The sequence below is a fragment of the Dreissena polymorpha genome, chromosome 1 (genome assembly GCF_020536995.1).
Source record: "Dreissena polymorpha isolate Duluth1 chromosome 1, UMN_Dpol_1.0, whole genome shotgun sequence".
NCBI lineage: Eukaryota > Metazoa > Mollusca > Bivalvia > Myida > Dreissenidae > Dreissena > Dreissena polymorpha.
In genome coordinates, this window is record NC_068355.1 from 90,042,305 (window position 1) to 90,060,280 (window position 17,976).

Below are 17,976 nucleotides of genomic sequence, written 5' to 3' on the forward strand. Positions count from 1 at the left end.
ATGCCCAGCCTTGTCCTGAGCTACGTTTGAGGCACATTTTACAGAGCCATTATTGCTTGATATACAGCCTTTAGGGCCTTATATACAAGCTGACTAGCCCATGATTTCAAGGATTTCGCTTTGAACAAAGTTCAACTGAAGTCTTTATTCCAGAAACTGAAGACTTGTAAACATAAATGATCCGTAAAACTGGGTTTAACGCATGTGCTTAAAGGCCCTATAAAGGTGACGAATCCTATTATTATGCATATAAACTGGTCTAATTGTTACTGTATTTCAGTTACTCTTGCTTAAGAAATGCTAATAACACAGCTTAAGTGCAACGTTGTCAAGAATTATGGAAGATATACCTGTTTCATAATTGGAAGAAATGTTTACAACTTTGCAACTAACGTGATGTGTATCCCCAAAGCGGAGACGTATGCTTAAAATAGCCGAAAGAACATTCAATTTTAAATCTATTTTAAACATTTTTTTACCAGCAAAAAGTAACTTATTAGATCACTACAAACGTTTTAACCATTTAGAAGAGACCTACTTTGTGAGTGATACCGGAAAACGTTGAAAATCAACGATATATTTTTGGTGACCTGGGTCACTTTAACTTTCACTTTCCTGAGTAAACAGCAATGTAAATAAACTGATTGTTTGTAAACACAATTGACTTGGAGGACACTGTATTTTGAGCTCAAAACAAGTTGTATTGCTCATATTTGTATGGTTATGTCCAATAGCATATATATATTGTTTTTTGATAACCTTTATAAATAAAATATGGAAAAAATATTTAAATATCGATAAATTATTACGGATCATCACCTTTATAGGGCCTTTAAAGAAATAAGCACAAGCTTAACAGGGACGACACTTTCTGGACATGCTTTCAGCCCCAGTATGAGGCTAAAACGAGCCCAAAATTTGTAAGTACAAAAACTGTGCCAAACATTATAATCGGATAATCCATATAATATCTGTTTGGTGTTTATGTGACATGTAATATCTCACAAAATATCCAGACACCAAAATGGTAACTGCCAATAAAGAAAGTTAATGTGGATGAAATCTTAACCCATGTATGACGAGTGGAATCTCCCATCCTTCTAAATTGGATCAATTTATTTCCAAAATAAGGGTTGTCTAGTATACTTATTTCTATATTTAGAATATTTCTTAAAGAAATTCCTTTAAGCAAACAGCGCAGACCCTGATGAGACACCGCATCATGCGGCGTCTCATCTGGGTCTACGCTGTTTGCCAAGGCCTTTTTTCTAGACGCTAAACATAAATGGGTTAAGTTTGCTGTAAAAATGTCATGAATGTAATCAAATTAACTTGTGAAACTAACCTACAATTATCAGTGTACTGATATCTATGTGTGAACTGGTATCTATGTGTGTACTGGTATCTATGTGTGTGTACTGGTATCTATGTGTGTACTGGTATCTATGTGTGTACTGGTATCTATGTGTGTGCTGGTATCTATGTGTGTACTGGTATCTATCAGTGTACTGGTATCTATGTGTGTGCTGGTATCTATGTGTGTGCTGGTATATATGTGTGTACTGGTATCTATGTGTGTACTGGTATCTATGTGTGTACTGGTATCTATCAGTGCACTGGTATCTATGTGTGTGCTGGTATCTATGTGTGTGCTGGTATCTATGTGTGTACTGGTATCTATCAGTGTGCTGGTATCTATGTGTGTGCTGGTATCTATGTGTGTGCTGGTATCTATGTGTGTGCTGGTATCTAAGTGTGTACTGGTATCTATGTGTGTGCTGGTATCTATGTGTGTGCTGGTATCTATGTGTGTGCTGGTATCTATGTGTGTGCTGGTATCTATGTGTGTGCTAGTATCTATGTGTGTTCTGGTATCTATGTGTTTGCATCTCTTTTATGGCTATGACAATTTGAGCCTACTGGAAAAAATTGGCAAGATGCAGTTTTAATGGCTTATCAAGGACAACAAGTTCTAATTTTATTCATATTTTGGTTTTAAGGATGTCTCATCTAGGTAGACTGCACAGGCTTAGCTGGTACAACACTTTACGCATATGTTATAAGCCCAGTATTCCCAGAATGTGACTTTGTACTTTACAAAAGTTTCCATTTGATTTTCTAAGCCTTATATGCTCCAAGTGCATTGAGACCGAGGCTTAAATGATGATGAATACTTTATTATCCATAAATATCACAAAAACATGAAATCTCCCAAAGAAAAATTCTGTAACAAAGCAACATGTACTGGGGGTCGTTTCATCAAAGATCGTAGGGCAATCTTAATTTACGACTAAAATTTCAAAAGTAAAATATACAAGATGTTGATAAAATTAATATCCACCCAAAACATATTCGGACGGTAAGACACTGATGAAATGAATAAGTTTATTCGAAATTGTAACAAAATGCCTTGATGTTTTGCTATAATGTTTCTTTAAAATATGTATGGTATTCTAAATTTGTCGTACCTTGTTTGTTGAAACAGTCCCCAGGTACATAAAATACCGACATAAATTCATGTAACAAATCAACATGTACAGGTACATAAAATAACACTGACATAAATTTGAGGTCTATTCACAATTTGATACTGTAAAAGTAATCTTAAAATGAACTTAAAATAAAAGAAGTACACTGTGTACAAATGTGTACAATTATGTATCATGTTGTGGTCATGTACACTACATGCATCCATTGAATTACGAAAAAAATACTACTTGGGCTATTGCAGACACACAGTCAATGTCTTTGATAGCGTTATAAATGAAACAAGCACATTGTGGTAGAATACTTCAAGAGCTGTTTGTAAAATATAAAGGTTGATAAATGTCTAAGGGCTCATTCTCTCTTTCCATAAATGATTGAATTACTTAAGTTATACATGTATATAAAGAAGTTTCTTACTCAATTGTATAATTGTCTTTCTTTTAACATGTCAAATAGCTTCAGTTTTGAACAAGTGTACATGTTTGGATCTCTAATTAACAGGCAAAGACTTCAATAGAAGACTTGCTAAAAATCTCACATGTAACTATTTTAACAACAGTTAATTCAATTCTTATTCATCTTTTATTTTGGTTAATCCTATATTGTATTAGTTTTTAGCTCCACTGGCCAAAGGCCAGTGGCGCTTATGTCATGGTCCTGTGTCCGTTGTGTGTGCGTGCGTGCGTGCGTTAACTTTTTCTTTAAACATCTTCTCCTAAACTACTGGTCTAAATCTGATGAAATTTCTCAGGAATGTTCCTGTGGTGAACCCCTTTCAAATTATGCCCCTGGGGTCAAATTTGACCCTGCCCCAGGGGGTCAAAAAATTGAAAATTTGCTTATATAAGGCCTATTTTGTGCAAACTTTATAAATCTTCTTGTCCATAACCATTAGGCCTAGGGCTACCAAATTTGGTATGTATTGACATCTTATAGTCCTCTACCAAGTTTCTTCAAATTATGCCCCTGGGGTCAAATTTGACCCTGCCGCAGGGGGTCAAAAAATTGAAAATTTGCTTATATAAGGCCTATTTTGTGAAAACTTTAAAAATCTTCTTGTCCATAACCATTAGGCCAAGGGCTACCAAATTTGGTATGTAGTGACATCTTATAGTCCTCTACCAAGTTTGTTCAAATTATGCCCTTGGGGTCAAATTTGACCCTGCCCCGGGGGGTAAAAAAATTGAAAATTTGCTTATATAAGGCCTATTTTGTGAAAACTTTAAAAATCTTCTCGTCCATAACCATTGGGCCTTGGGCTACCAAATTTGGTATGTAGTGACATCTAATAGTCCTCTACCAAGTTTGTTCAAATCATGCCCCTGGGGTCAAATTTGACCCTGTCCTGGGGGGTCAAAAAATCGAAAATTTGCTATTATATGGCCTATTTTGTGCAAACTTTAAAAATCCTCTTGTCCATAACCATATGGCATAGGGCTACCAAATTTGGTATGTAATGACATCTTATAGTCCTCTTCCAAGTTTGTTCAAATTAAGCCCTTGGGATCAAATTTGACAGTTCCCCAGGGGTCACAAAATTGAACATATGCTTATATTGGGCCCATTTTGTGCAAACTATAAAAATCTTCTTGTCCATAACCATTGGGCCTATTTCTACCAAATTCGGTAGGTAGTGACATCTAATAGTTCTCTACTTAGTTTGTTCAAATTATGCCCCTAGGAACAAATTTGACCTTGCCCCAGGGGTCACAAAAATGAACATATGCTTAAATAAGGCCTATTTTGTGCAAACTTTAAAAATCTTCTTGTTCTTAATTATAGAGCCTAGGGCTACTAAATTTGGTATGTAGTGATATCTAATAGTCCTCTACCAAATTTGTTCAAATTATTCCCCTGGGCTCAAATTTGACCCGGCCCCGGGGGTCACAAAACTGAACATATGACGTTTACCAGTGGAAATTACTGCGGTCGTTTGGCTGTGACCAACAACAACATCAACATCTTGTAAACATGAGATAAAACCCTGTCATTTAGTGCCATTTTAGGTCAGATGGTGACTGCATACAAAGGCATTGAAGTAAGAACATGTGTTATGAATGTTTTTCTTATAAACTGAAAAAAGTCGGGTTTTATTTAAATATGTCGAAAGTGACCATATATCCAGATGAAAATATTTTGGATGACATGTTAATTTCATGTCTTTTTTGTAGTGTTAAAACCAGTTTAATAATATATTATTGATTTTAAAAACACAACTTCCATGAACATAATTATTTCAAGGAAAGTCAATATATGATACTGCACGGTAAACTCAAACTTTGTATCCAAGAGGTGTTGAAATTAATGAAGTGCAATGTTCTTAACTATCGTATATGCTGCTTTTTAATAACTTATGATTCATTGTTCCATTTGTGAATCGTGACTGATCATGAATTGTTGAAATGATTGTCAATTGCTCAACAATCCATATATATTTCTGACCATTTTATAATTTTCTTAATATAAGTTATGAAATGATCTTAGAAGTCAAATGTATTACTTAATTAAATACATTTATAAATATAAAGAAATAATCTTTAGATGATCATAATATTCTCAGGCCTGTTGGTCTTAGGGATGTGTGGGTTGATGAGCAATTTCTCCTTTTATCACAATTATTTCTACCCTACCTGATCATTTCCTTCATATTCCATTTTAATTCAATTGACGTCTGCAACCTCTTTCAAATTGGGAAAGTCCAAAATGAGTTGTTTGGTAAAGGGTTAAGGCATTTTGATTCCTATGGGTCTTGTGAATCTGTTTCAAATCAAATGCGTAGATTTGATCTTCAGCATCTAAAAATATTTGAAATAGAAAGAACGACAATATCTTTTGGAGAGATAAATGTACCTACGTTATAAGCAAAGGACCTGTGCAACAATTCCCGGGCTTTTTTGTCTGTTTAGTTAACACGGTAGTAACTTTTTCCATATATAAAAATGCTCACCCTTCCAACTTTAAGCGCCCAGTGGGACGAGGGATAGAAAGAGAAAGCCACATGCTTGAGTACATTTCAACCCATGCGCAATACATGTATTTTTCGCAAAGAAAAAACAGTGAAGCGATACAGGGCCATCATGGCCCTCTTGTTCAATTTACTTTTGAGATTTTTCTCATATTTTAGGCAAAATATTCTTTTTTTCCTGGTGGGGATATTTTGACATGTTTATGCCCCCCTTCGAAGAAGAGGGGAAATATTGTTTTGCACATGTCAGTCGGTCCGTCCGTAGGTCGGTCCGTCCACCAGATGGTTTCCAGATGATTACTCAAGAACGCTTAGGCCTAGGATCATGAAACTTCATAGGTACATTGATCATGACTGGCAGATGACCTCTATTGATTTTCAGGTCACTAGGTCAAAGGGTCAAGCTCACAGTGACTTGAAATAGTAAAATGGTTTCCAGATGATAACTCAAGAATGCTTAGGCCTAGGATCATGAAACTTCATAAGAACATTGATCATGACTGGCAGATGACCCCTATTGATTTTCAGGTCACTAGGTCAAAGGTCAAGGTCACAGTGACTCGAAACAGTAAAATGGTTTCCGGATGATAACTCAAGAATGCTTAAGCCTAGGCTCATGAAACTTCATAAGAACATTGATCATGACTGGCAGATGACCCCTATTGATTTTCAGGTCACTAGGTCAAAGGTCACAGTGACTCGAAACAGTAAAATGGTTTCCAGATGATAACTCAAGAATGCTTACGTCAAGGATCATGAAACTTCATAGGAACATTGATCATAACTGGCAGATGACCCCTATTGATTTTCAGGTCACTAGGTCAAAGGTCAAGGTCACAGTGACTCGAAACAGTAAAATGGTTTCCGGATGATAACTCAAGAATGCCACACCTAGGATCATGAAACTTCATAGGTATATTGATCATGACTGGCAGATGACCCCTATTGATATTCAGGTCACTAGGTCAAAGGGTAAGGTCACAGTGACTCGAAATAGTTAAATGGTTTCCGGATGATAACTCAAGAATGCTTACGCCTAGGATCATGAAACTTCATAGGTACATTGATCATGACTGGCAGATGACCCCTATTAATTTTCAGGTCACTAGTTCAAAGGTCAAGGTCACAGTGACTCGAAACAGTAAAATGGTTTCCAGATGATAACTCAAGAATAATTAGGCCTAGAATCATGAAACTTCATAGGTACATTGATCATGACTGGCAGATGGCCCCTATTGATTTTCAGGTCACTAGTTCAAAGGTCAAGGTCACAGTGACAAAAAACGTATTCACACAATGGCTGCCACTACAACTGACAGCCCATATGGGGGGCATGCATGTTTTACAAACAGCCCTTGTTTTCTATAAGTCCACTGGTTGGTGAGCTCCACGATTCAGTCATCCAGATATGACTCAAGCAAATTGATGCATTCTTATGATCATGGTTACTTGCACTAGCACCAAGATGTAAATAATTAAATATATCATAATATACATTATAGAGTAAAATTCAATAAAGCCAATTAATCAAGAAATAAAGGAATGTCATAATTGATTCTGAAAGCCTTTGGCTAAACACAAATACTGTGCTTATAAACAAAATTTTAACATAATAAAACAAGAATTAACAATTGTAAATCATAAGTTGTTAATACAACTAAAATAAACACATATTATGTGCTCATTTACACAAATGTACCAGATTAAAACAATAATAAACAAATGTAAATCTTAAGTTATACATAAAACTAAAATTAAAAGTGGAGAACCACTGAAGTACAATAACTTGACTAAATATTTAAATTAACTATAAAACTTGTCTTGTCTGGACCCAATCTTTGCTAATTGCACTAGCTATGAGCCATGTTCTGGACAAACTGGGCTTAATGCATGTGTGTGAAGTGTCGTCCCAGACAAGCCTGTGCAGTCTATACAGGCAACACTGGGCTTAATGCATGTGTGTGAAGTGTCGACCCAGTCAAGCCTGTGCAGTCTATACAGGTGTGTGAAGTTTTGTCCCAGACAAGCCTGTGCAGTCTATACAGGCAACACTGGGCTTAATGCATGTGTGTGAAGTGTTGTCCCAGACAAGCCTGTGCAGTCTATACAGGTGTGTGAAGTGTCGTCCCAGACAAGCCTGTGCAGTCTATACAGGCAACACTGGGCTTAATGCATGTGTGTGAAGTGTTATCCCAGACAAGCCTGTGCAGTCTATACAGGCAACACTGGGCTTAATGCATGTGTGTCAAGTGTCGTCCCAGACAAGCCTGTGCAGTCTATACTGGCAAATCTTGAACAACATTGTTTGCTTAATGCATGTGTGTGAAGTGTCGTCCCAGACAAGCCTGTGCAGTCTATACAGGCAAATCTTGAACAACATTGTTCGCCTAGACTGAATTTCAGTTATGAAGAGAATGCCTGTAAACATAAAAAACAATCTGCACAGGCCAATCTGGGATGACACTTTAGGACCAGGCCAATTTGGGATGACACTTTAGGACCATGCATAAAGGCCATATTCCCAGATCAAGGCTTATATTATTTCAAGTTGTCTCTCAACTTATTACAGACTAGTACTACCAATATCAAGACTGTTGGCCGAATGTGGAGAACATGTCACTCTGAAGGCTTGACAAGAAGTCCCTGAAAAACAGCTTGTTAAAATAAGAACACAATCATGTGTACAAATCATAAACATTTAAAGCTCACATCAATCCAGCTTCATATTAAGATAATGACATATAATTATAAAGCAAATTTTGAGGCATAGTTTTAACAGGACATGGGCTGGATTATATGTGTAACAACGAGAAAATGTCTTCACTTATCACAAATGTTGAAAGTCTCTCCTCTCATTGGACTTTTCCACACTTGATTTTTCACTTTTTACAAATTATCAATGTCAAGCAATAAATAGATTGATATACAAGAAAATGAAAGTCTCCCGGTCTAACTATTGTAAAATGGTCAGGAAAAACTACCCACTTTTGCTCTCAGATCTATGTTATATGTGCCGGTCTATAAAAAAAACTAAACGGGGATTAATGCATAGACTGCACTTGCCGCAGTTTATTAAACGTAAGATTCTTTTAAAAGACAATCCACTAAATGTGAAAGTTGATTACCCAGACTAGCCTGTGCAGTCCACACACTAAATGTGGATGACACTTTTGGCCTAGATACCTCAGGCACATGGATGAAGCACTGTTTGCCCAAAGACCGTTTCATATACAAGCTGTCTAACATACTTCCCTGCATTTGACAGGTAATTCATGTCCTGTCAGTTGGCAACTAAAAATCCCTGCCTCATGCCAAATACCTACCCCAGGTCCTCTGTTTTCTTGTTTGCCTCTGACTTGGACTTGTCTGGGGTTGGAGAGAAGGAAACGGCACCTGTAAACACAGGAGAAGATATGAAATAGTTGTAGGGGGAGAACGGCCCTAGAAATGATTTAAACCTTGTTCTAGAACAACTGGACTGAATGTCATCCCAGATTTACCTGTGCAGCCTGTACATGCTTATCAGGGACGACAATTTTTGCATAAACTGGATTTTCTTTCAGAATTTACATGAAAGCGGCAAGTTTCATCCCTAATTAACCTGTGTTGACTGCACACATTTATCTGGGATAACACTTTATGCACATGCATTAAGCCCAGTTTACCAAGAACCAGGCTAAAATTATTTCAACAGCCATTCTCCCCTTGTAACGACAGGTATTTATCTTTTACTGACATAAGATTATGCACTTAATACTCTTAAACCAGCTTATCCAGAAAGCGTTAGTAGTTTCACTTACTATTGTAATGCAACTGATATGCTGTTGAAAATGGCTAAAAAGTCCAAACAAACAATCAAACCTCCAAAAATACTGGTGAGAGGTTTTTCATTGGTCAAAGCAGACTTTGTAGGCCCCATCTCCCTGGTAGCCTCCTTCAGAAGTCTGTTAATATCCTCAAGTTCTCGATCCAAACGAGCCTTTGCCGGCTCTCGCGTCCTCAAAGATGTGCTGGTGACAGTCGGTACTTCAGGCATGTCCATTGTAAATTGGGGTGGATCTTGGCGGAGAAGTTTTGTTTGGGGCGAGGTAGATTTTCTGGTTAATCGCTGTGTGGACTGGTCATTTAGATGTATATTTTTGAAGTCAGAGGACATTAAAAAGTGCACTGCAGCCTTGAACGTTACTAAACAGTAGCTAAAATAAAAAAGACAAAGTATGTGTGTAAAGTGGCTTCCCAGATTTGACTTTATAGACTAATAATGGATGACACTTTATGCCTAAACTGGATTTTTGCTTAAAGGAGAGCCATCTTTAAATAAAATAATACCATAACACTGAAAGTTCTGTCCCTAATTACCATGTGCTAATCACTTACCAGGCTAATCTGGAATGACATTTTACCCACATACATTAAACCTGTATTTTCCCAGAGCAACATTTGACATATAATTAAATATTTTACAGGTGAACAAAGCTTTTAAAAGTTTTATAACCAAGACATGATGCTAAAACATGTAATATGAAATAAATAAAATTCTTTAACTGATTTGTACCAACCATGTGTTGCTTTTAATTTTAAAAAAGGTCAAAGTCTATTTATATATTCATCATTAAAGTTTGACACAAGGTACTGAGTATTTATAAACAGACCAAATACTTACATTGAAACCAAAACCTGACATATGTCACGTAAGTAATCCAGAAACTGGCAATAAAAGACACAATTTTGTGTAAGTATGTGTTTATACCAACTTTTCTCCAATATTTTGCTTGAGGTATTCAATTTAACAACTTGGAATCAAGCAGCAAGGTATATAGTTTAAAATATACCGGTATATACGGCTTTTTTTCAAAACATTTTCAGATTTCTACAAGATTATGGATGAAGGAGGGAAAAAAATATAGTAAAAAAGTATTACTGAGTGATCTATTTAAGCAATTGATTACAAACAAGTACAAATTCTTGTCTAAGGAGTAAAAGGAGTTTTCATTAATAGTCTATATAAATTTATTTAATTTTGTCATCATGAAATTATAAGTATTTATAAAATCTGGCCTTATGTCACCTACAAGCCTGCGATAGTAAACGTTTGTTGAACATGTTATTTCTTTGTTTGAATTTGAATTTGTTTGAAAAACATGGTTGCCAGGGGGACGGGGCAGTTTTCCTTATATTTATATAGTAAAACAGCTTTTAAACAATCATGAATTAAGGTCATGTAACATGCGAGACAACTCTTCTAAATATTGCATTTAAGTTAACAGTAGTTACTCCCCTTCGATTATTAATGTTTTCATTATAATAATAGTTGTGTGAATCATTTATGTGTTAATTGTTATTCGAGGTTGATGTTTTTTTGAGCTCATCTCATTGCTCAGGTGAGCTTTTGTGACCGGTCTTTGTCCGTCGTCCGTCCGTCCATCCGTCCACATTTGTTCGTAAACACTCTAGAGGCCACATTTATTGTCCGATCTTCATGAAACTTGGTCAGAAGATTTGTCCCAATGATATCTCGAGCGAGTTCGAAACTGGGTCATGCTGGGTCAAAAACTAGGTCACTAGGTTAAAAAAAAGAAAAAGCTTGTTAACACTGTAGAAGTCACATTTAATGTCCAATCTTCATGCAACTTTGTCTAAATGTCTGTCTTAATGATATGTTGGTTGAGTTCAAAAGTGGTTCTGGTCCGTTGAAAAACATGGCCACCAGTGGGCGGGGAAGTTTTCCTTATATGGCTATAGAGAAACCTTGTAAACACTCTAGAAGTCACAATTTTGGCCCAATCATCATGAAAGTTAAAGCGGGTATATACGATTTTTTATATGTGTTTAATTGTAATATATTGATAAAATATTTATGTTACAATAACATAAAATGGGCAAGAAAAATTATACATTAAAGCCGAATTTCATAAAATGCAGCAAAGACAAATTAGCGCCCCGAGCCGATTGTGACATAAATATTTTCCTACAATAACCGAAGCATTCGTCTTTGTATTAGGATCGGAGTTAGTATTCCTGTGTCGTATGAATAGATATCTTTGCAGGAATTCAAATAAACCGTTAAACTAAGTTTAGATTCACATCGTACATGTATTGTATACATGCTGGCGAATTCGGCTGTACAGCCGTTTTCAATTTCAGAATTAAATATCTGGCTTATTTCGCATTTTTCGACACATGTTCTTCTTAACTTTTATTTTAATTTATATTGAAATATATATATAATAAGTTTTTTACACATTTTATATAAATTCATAAATATTTGACAAAATCGTATATACCCGCTTTAATCAAAACATTGGTTTTATTGATATGTCGGATGAGATCGAAAATGGTCCAGATCGGTGAAAAAACATGGCCGCCAGTGGGCGGGGCATTTTTCTCTATATATGAAAACATGTGAACACTCTAGAAGTCATATTTTTTGCCCAATTTTCATGAAATTTGGTCAGAACATTTGTTTCCTTGATACGGGAGTTGAGTTGAAAAATGGTTCCGGTCAGTTGAATAACATGGCTGCCGGGGGGGGGGGGGGTCAATAAACATGGCTGCCAGTTGGGTGGGGCAGTTTTTCTTATGTGACTATATAGAGAAACCTTGTGGTCGAACACTATAGAAGTCACATATTTTGCCGTGAAACTTAGTCAATAAATTGGTTTTAATGATTTCTTGGACAAGTTGGAAAATGGCTCAGATCGGTGAAACACACTTTTTAGCTCACCTGATTGCTCAGGTGAGGTTTTAGGATTGGTCTTTGTCCACTGTCCGTCCGTCCACATTTGGTATGTAAACACTCTAGCATTGCTAGAATTTCTCAAGCATTCTTGATCAAAGTTGCTGAAAGATCTCAGTCAAGTTTGCTGATGAGCAAAATCACATAATTAATGCCATAATTATTGCCCTAAGATTGTCCAAATTTTCATTATATTATACAAAATCCAATGTAAGCAAAGTTTGATGTTTGGTAAGGGGGGTCAACTCAAAATATAGGTCACCATTTCAAATCTTACAAAAACAAAAACACTCCCTACGCCAGTTTTGGTTCAATAATGATGAAACTTGACCAGGATGTTTGTCTGGTCAATATCTAGGTCAAGTTTGACATTAGGTAAAGATTGAATGAACCGACACCTCTCAGGTGAGCGAACTAGGGCCATCTTGGCCCTCTTGTTTAAATAACTTGCAGTTATCGCATACTTAATGTTATCATTTTACAAAGAATAATTTCTTATTAGTAATCTTTTCAAATGCAATATATTCCAGGTTTGATTGTAAAAACTGCATTTATAGACAATAAATGAAGTTGCGAAATTGTTGAGACAATGATTAAGATAACAGATTAATTGACTGGTGATGATGACATAAATGAAAGAGGTTGTCATGACAAAAGAGTGTACAAAGATTAAAGAAATCGTGTTTTGGGAAGGCAGGGCTTAATGCATGAGCGTAAAATGTCGCTGCAACGGACTGCAAAGGCTAAGTATGGAAAACACTTCCTACTATTATTTTATTCCCATTCAAGGAAGTATCTTTTTATTAGCCTACTCGGTCTAAACAGGCTAGTAAGGGACAACACTTTTAGCACATGCATTTAGCCCCATTTTCCCAAAACAAGACTATCTTACCTCAGACTGTCCCTATCTTTGTTTGCCGCCAGCCAGTAGAAGTTCTCTACATAGTACAGGTCTGTCTGGATGTTCTTACAGTTTGCCTCTACTAGCACTGTCACCTGTCCACAGACCACAGCAGTCTTTAATATTAGCAGTTCAACCAAGCAAGCGGACAATTTTTGAGTAGTACTACTTGAGATCAAGAGCATGCCAAAATGAAATTGACAGCAAGCCTTGAAAAATAATTTACCAGTGCACTGCCATAGTGTGAATCTTAGTCACATTATAAATACATGTATAACATAGGAAATATAAGAAGATAAACAGCTATAATATACTTCCATTAACAATATGAAATATTAAGCACGGTTACTCATTGCAATTTTAGATAGGATAGTTTAATACCCATCAATTCACATGTAGTCATATACACTTAGAACTGTTTACAGTTTTGAATAAAATTGTTACAGTTTATGTGGGAGGAATATGTTTCTGCTGAATTGGTCAGGAATATAACAGACACCGTGAAGACATATCAATGTTGAAGGATGAACAACACAAACATAATGTAAAATTTCTTCTACTTACCAATATGGGTATTAAATCATCAGATGTCAGACAGGGGACATCTGAAAGACAAGATTTATTCATGATTAATTTTAATTATTTTTAAATCACCTTTTATTTGGTTGCCTTGCTAAAATTTATAAATCATGTTTCCATTTTACCTGCAAGTTTTAAGTGCATGTAATTTAGGGTCATGTCTTAATTTGAGACCAATGTTAGTAAATGTATCATGTCATTATATCAAACACATGAACAAAACATTGCATAAATTGGGTGATGAAGTTAAATACAAAAGCAACAGAGATGTCATAATAAATTCTCATTATAATTATGCAGAAGATTATTTTCCTTAACAAATGAATGAAAAACTATCTATGAAGATATAAAAGAAGAAATGATCACATATGTAACTGTAATTTATACATAGTATCATGTTCAACATTTAAAATTAAGGCGAATGCAAACAGGTTACAACACAAATACAACAAGATGCCATGGATCATACCCTCAGTAGGAAGACTTGATTTCCAACGAGACTGCAAATTGGCTGTCACTTCATTTGTAAGATTGTCCTAAAAGTGTACAAAATAGTCTTAATATTTTCTTTAAAAAAAATAAGCAAGTTTATTTAGTATTATTAGTTACAATGTGAGAAACTGATGGTGTATGGGATATATACCCTCAGTAATTTCATACCATACGAGAGCAAAGCTCGAGCATGGTATGTCGCCGTGGTGTAATGGATATGGTGTCCGCCTAGCGACCAGGAGGTCACGGGTTCGATCCCCGCTGTGGGAGCGTTCTTTCGATCTTCCATATAGACACCAAGTACTGGTTCTAGGCCCAGGAAACGGACTCGAGAGCATTTCAAATAAGTAGGAATTACTTTCTATGCAATCGAGCTAAAATAAATAGGTTTAAACTAAACTAAAGTACTGAGGGTGTATATCCCATACACCATCAGTTACTAACTGTGTAACGATTATATCTCAACTGATTACTTGGGGTGTATGGAAATTTATCCTGTCACATGCCTTTAAATCAGCCGGATCACCAGGTAACCTAATAACCCAAAATATATTAGGCTAGTCGAATATCCGTCAGTTGCTCTTCGCACATGCCCATGCCTTTACTATTTTCTACTAATAATATATACTTTTTTTCTATTAAACAAATTCCAAATACATGTACATGTAAAGTACTGTTTGTTTAAACATTATTACTTAAACAGCGTAATTTCGTCTAAGTGTATTGAATTAATAACGATTAACTCGATTTCTGTGTTGTTTAACAAGATGGAAGCTAGCCTTAGCGCTTTGCATGACGTGACGTCACAATGATTTTGTTTGCGCGTGGTTTTTCCCATATTAAATATTTTAACACAAAATACTCAAAAACTATTTATTTTAGAAACATTTCAACGAATGTTGTAAATATGACAGGATAAATAGAATAATAGGTTGGTGACGTGGATGAAGAATGGTTATCTGGCTTATCGGAGGATCTTATTGGGTTTGCCTTTATCTCATCCGATCAATTCCTCCGACTTGCCGGATAACCATTCTCCATCCACGTCACCAACCGATTTTTCTCTTTTACTCAGGGTGTATGGAAAATACACCATGGGCTGTGACCACTCTAAGCCAATAGGATAAGGTCATTTTTTGTAGGAGGTGAGATATTGTAACTTACAACAAGAGATGTGTTTGTTAGAAACACAATGCCCCCTATTGCCCCATTTTGAAGCCATATATTTCACCTTTGACCTTGAAGGATGACCTTGATCTTTCACCACTCAAAATGTGCAGCTCCATGAGATACACATGCATGCCAAATATCAAGTTGCTATCTTCAATAATGCAAAAGCTATTGCAAAACTTTAACCAATGTTAAAGTTTTGGGACACAAACAATGAATGACAGACAGACAGGCCAAAAACAATATACCCCTGATCTTTCGATCCGGGGGCATAAAAAGAGCAGGTAAAGATGCAACAATTGCTGAAAAATAATCTTTATTAAAACATAATAATTAGAATTCACAGCAAGCCATTTTCTCAAATATACATCTGCCAATAAAGTTTTTATGGAGTAAAGATTGTAACAAAAACACTCATCAATAGATTTCTTATACTTGACAGTTGACCCTAAAATTGTGACATTGACCTTCCAACTAGGGACCTGGTTCTTGTGCACACTGTCCAGAGCTCCAGATAAAAATTTGGTCACATTCTTATTTACTCCCTATTTTAATAATTAATTTTTATTTTACCCCCTATTTATAAAATTAATTCTTAACAATATATTACCAAATATTTTTTTATTCATTGTTTTTGACACATCAACAAATTCAACATTTTGGTTTATAGTCTTGGAAAAACCTGGCTTTCCTTCTCCGTTTCTTGCTTTCCCATATACGGACAGCTTTTTCTGGCTGCAATGGCTTTTTTTGCCTTCCACGCTTCGATACACCGCTTCGGTCGGCCATTTTTATTTTTTATGTAAAACGGTCACTGACACTTCGGCTTAGGTGATAATGGCCTTTTGGTCGCAGTTTAAGTCATTTAAAAAACTATATTTAACATTTAATTTTAATGACATTTGAATAGGTATACAGTATATTACTTGTGTATAAATATTACGATAAGTGTAACTAAAAAGGTACAATAAACAATAATGACGCGCCTGCAATACTAGGAGAACGGAATCGAGACCGTTTAGCCTTTCAACAGTTCTTAGATGTGGCTCTTCCTCACAGCAAACGCTTGAATGATGTTGACTTAAAGTTGTAGTTTTAATTGAGCGCATAGACGAGTCAGAACCGGGATGAAATGTTTACCGTATATAATTTGCTACTGGAAGTTTTACGCACGTTTGAAAATTTCGAATTCGTGTTTTATTTTTTCAATGCGTAACTTAACGCAAAGATTTTAAATCTAAATCGTTATTTAAGAAATTTAATTCCTTTTTACGCCTTTACGCATATTATCTGGAGCACTGCTGTCTAAGCAAGCTGGTATTTTTTGCTGTGGTAATGAAAATCCTTTCATGCTCAACAAAGTTATGCTCTGCACAATCATCAATGTATTCACCTTTAATGACATTGACCTTTGAACATTTTCCATTAAAGAAAACTTCACAAAACAATGCCTGTCATTGGCTATAAGTTATCTGAAAATCTCTGGAACAATGTAATCTGAAAGACAAACTGAAAAGGGGAACTTTCTTATATTTGACTTTGATCTAGAACTGTGACCATACAGACAGGGACCTGGTTTTTTTCATGTTACACTTTATCTCACAATGTTTGTTCTTTATGCAAAGTTCAATCTATCAAGTGAGCAAGTTATGCTCATGACAGCCTGATTTGCCCTCCTGCATACACTTGCATTTGAATATTTTTCTAATAGACATATGATTATCATAGGATCATTTAATCAATAGATTGTTTCCTATGCTTACTATAGTAGCCTTGAAAGTGTAGAGCTTCTCAATGGGTGTGTTCTGGGTATCCAACTTCTGTAGTTCTTGTACCTGGGGAAATATAACATATGTGTTAAGCATTTGTGTTTACCCAATTGGAACAGAAAAATGTTTTCTCTGTAATGGTGATCAAATGCATTGTTTAAACATGATTTAAAATTAATTACAAGGAATTATGAAATATATAAAAATATATAGACACATTTTCATATGAAAATACCACATTAGGCCACTCCAAATTGATTTGTTGATCTACGCATATTTTTTTTAATGGAGAGGCGAGCAAAAAAAAAAAAATTTTTTTTGAAAACAAGAAAATTCTCAAGCGAGCTAAGAATAAAAAACAAGAGATGTGTTTGTCAGAAAAACTGTCCCCTTCTGCGCCGCTTTGATTTAGTTTTTTTTACCTTTGACCTTGAAGGATGACCTTTCACCACTCAAAATGTGCAGCTCCATGAGATACACATGCATGCCAAATATGAAGTTGCTATCTTCAATATAGCAAAAGTTATTGCAAATGTTAAAGTTGGCACAAACAGACAGACATACCAACAGACAGGGCAAAAACAATATGTCCCCCACTTAAGTGGTGGGAGACATAAAAATCACATATCGATAGAAAAATATTGCATTATCAAGAGATACAGGTTAAAACAGCTATATTTTACATTTAAATCAATTCTTATACAAAGAATTTATATCGACCTCATATTTATAGGAGTAAGTTGCATATGACCTTTGACTACGAAATATACATGTAAACCATATCATTGAAGCGAGGGACACATGTTTACCTACTGCTGCTTGTATTTGTTTGAAGTTTTAAACAGTGAAAGCTGTGAAAAGGTATACCATGTTGCAA

At 35.6% G+C, this 17,976-nt stretch overlaps 1 protein-coding gene across 2 annotated transcripts in view; it reads right to left on the bottom strand.

Annotated features, from left to right (window-relative positions):
* Positions 1-2,161: 2,161 nt before the first annotated feature.
* LOC127840078 (putative uncharacterized protein DDB_G0284213) overlaps positions 2,162-17,976 on the bottom strand; it is a 35,120-nt gene continuing 19,305 nt past the window's right edge. Inside the window, exons 12-19 of one of the 2 annotated variants that reach the window (XM_052368485.1) lie at positions 17,094-17,165; positions 14,138-14,204; positions 13,654-13,694; positions 13,081-13,184; positions 9,314-9,648; positions 8,776-8,845; positions 8,033-8,095; positions 2,162-5,282 (exon numbers count right to left, since the gene is read on the bottom strand). In XM_052368485.1, coding sequence (XP_052224445.1) covers positions 8,038-8,095; positions 8,776-8,845; positions 9,314-9,648; positions 13,081-13,184; positions 13,654-13,694; positions 14,138-14,204; positions 17,094-17,165 — 747 coding nt within the window. In that variant the 3' untranslated portion in view covers positions 2,162-5,282; positions 8,033-8,037. Of the gene's footprint in view, positions 8,096-8,775; positions 8,846-9,313; positions 9,649-13,080; positions 13,185-13,653; positions 13,695-14,137; positions 14,205-17,093; positions 17,166-17,976 lie in introns of both variants that reach the window. The other variant, XM_052368476.1, reaches the window with a different exon arrangement.